This window comes from Blennius ocellaris (genome assembly GCF_963422515.1).
Source record: "Blennius ocellaris genome assembly, chromosome: 9".
Taxonomy (NCBI): Eukaryota; Metazoa; Chordata; class Actinopteri; order Blenniiformes; family Blenniidae; genus Blennius; species Blennius ocellaris.
Window position 1 is genome coordinate 25,703,250 of NC_137658.1, and position 830 is coordinate 25,704,079.

Below are 830 nucleotides of genomic sequence, written 5' to 3' on the forward strand. Positions count from 1 at the left end.
TCAGACAGGTACACCGTTCTCCAGGACCACGACGCCCTTATCATAGTGAACAGGAAATCCTTGCTCACATCTGATAGCAATTCTCCTGGTGACAGCTCGGCCGCGGTACTGGCAGTGAGGGGATCTGGCGCCTTCATTTTTCAGCTTGCAGACGACCACTGGGAAGGGCTGCAGGCTCAAAGTCATCTCGCCGTCTGGCTCTCCTGCCTGGCCACAGATGGCCTTGACATACTTGGTGGTGGTTTGGATGAAGGTGTTCATGGGCTTGCACAGGTTGCTGTTGGTTTGGGTGATCCCTCTTATTTGGATCTCACTGTCACATATATGCTCGTTCATTTTCGCCTTGATATGCTGTGTTATGAACTTCTTGTAGCGTTCAGTGACCTCCGGATCCTGAGAGAGAACCTGGGTGAAAAGCAGCAGGAAACAGGCAAGTGGGATCTTCATGGTTTGCTGGTGGGGAAAGAAAAGTGAAAATATAAATGCTTTAAATTAATAACAATGTTTTTCAGTAAAGTCAAAAGAGAAACTGATGAAGATAGTTTAAAAAATAATGGTAACGTTTCCTGCATTGTGCACATACAGTAGTGAGGCGTGAAAGCTCTCTTTGAATTAGCAGGTGATTTATAAAGTTCATTTCAATTTGAAGCAGACAGCGATGAAAAAATCACGGGATAGAGTGAGTGAGGTGCAAAAGTAGAAAATGTATTTGACTTTTGTTTTACTTTTTGCCTCTCATTTAAAAACACTGAAATATTGCTTATTATAACATACTGTATGTCATCCCACCATTCAGATCAGAGTGATTATATGTTATAATATGTGATAAA

At 42.4% G+C, this 830-nt stretch overlaps 1 protein-coding gene across 1 annotated transcript; it reads right to left on the reverse strand.

Moving 5' to 3' along the window:
• rnasel3 (ribonuclease like 3) lies at positions 1-447 on the reverse strand (the record flags this gene model as incomplete). The annotated part of the gene is made up of 1 exon (XM_080501793.1): positions 1-447. One exon carries the CDS (start codon positions 445-447, stop codon positions 1-3), a length of 447 nt encoding a protein of 148 aa, XP_080357919.1.
• Between the last annotated feature and the right edge of the window lie 383 nt (positions 448-830).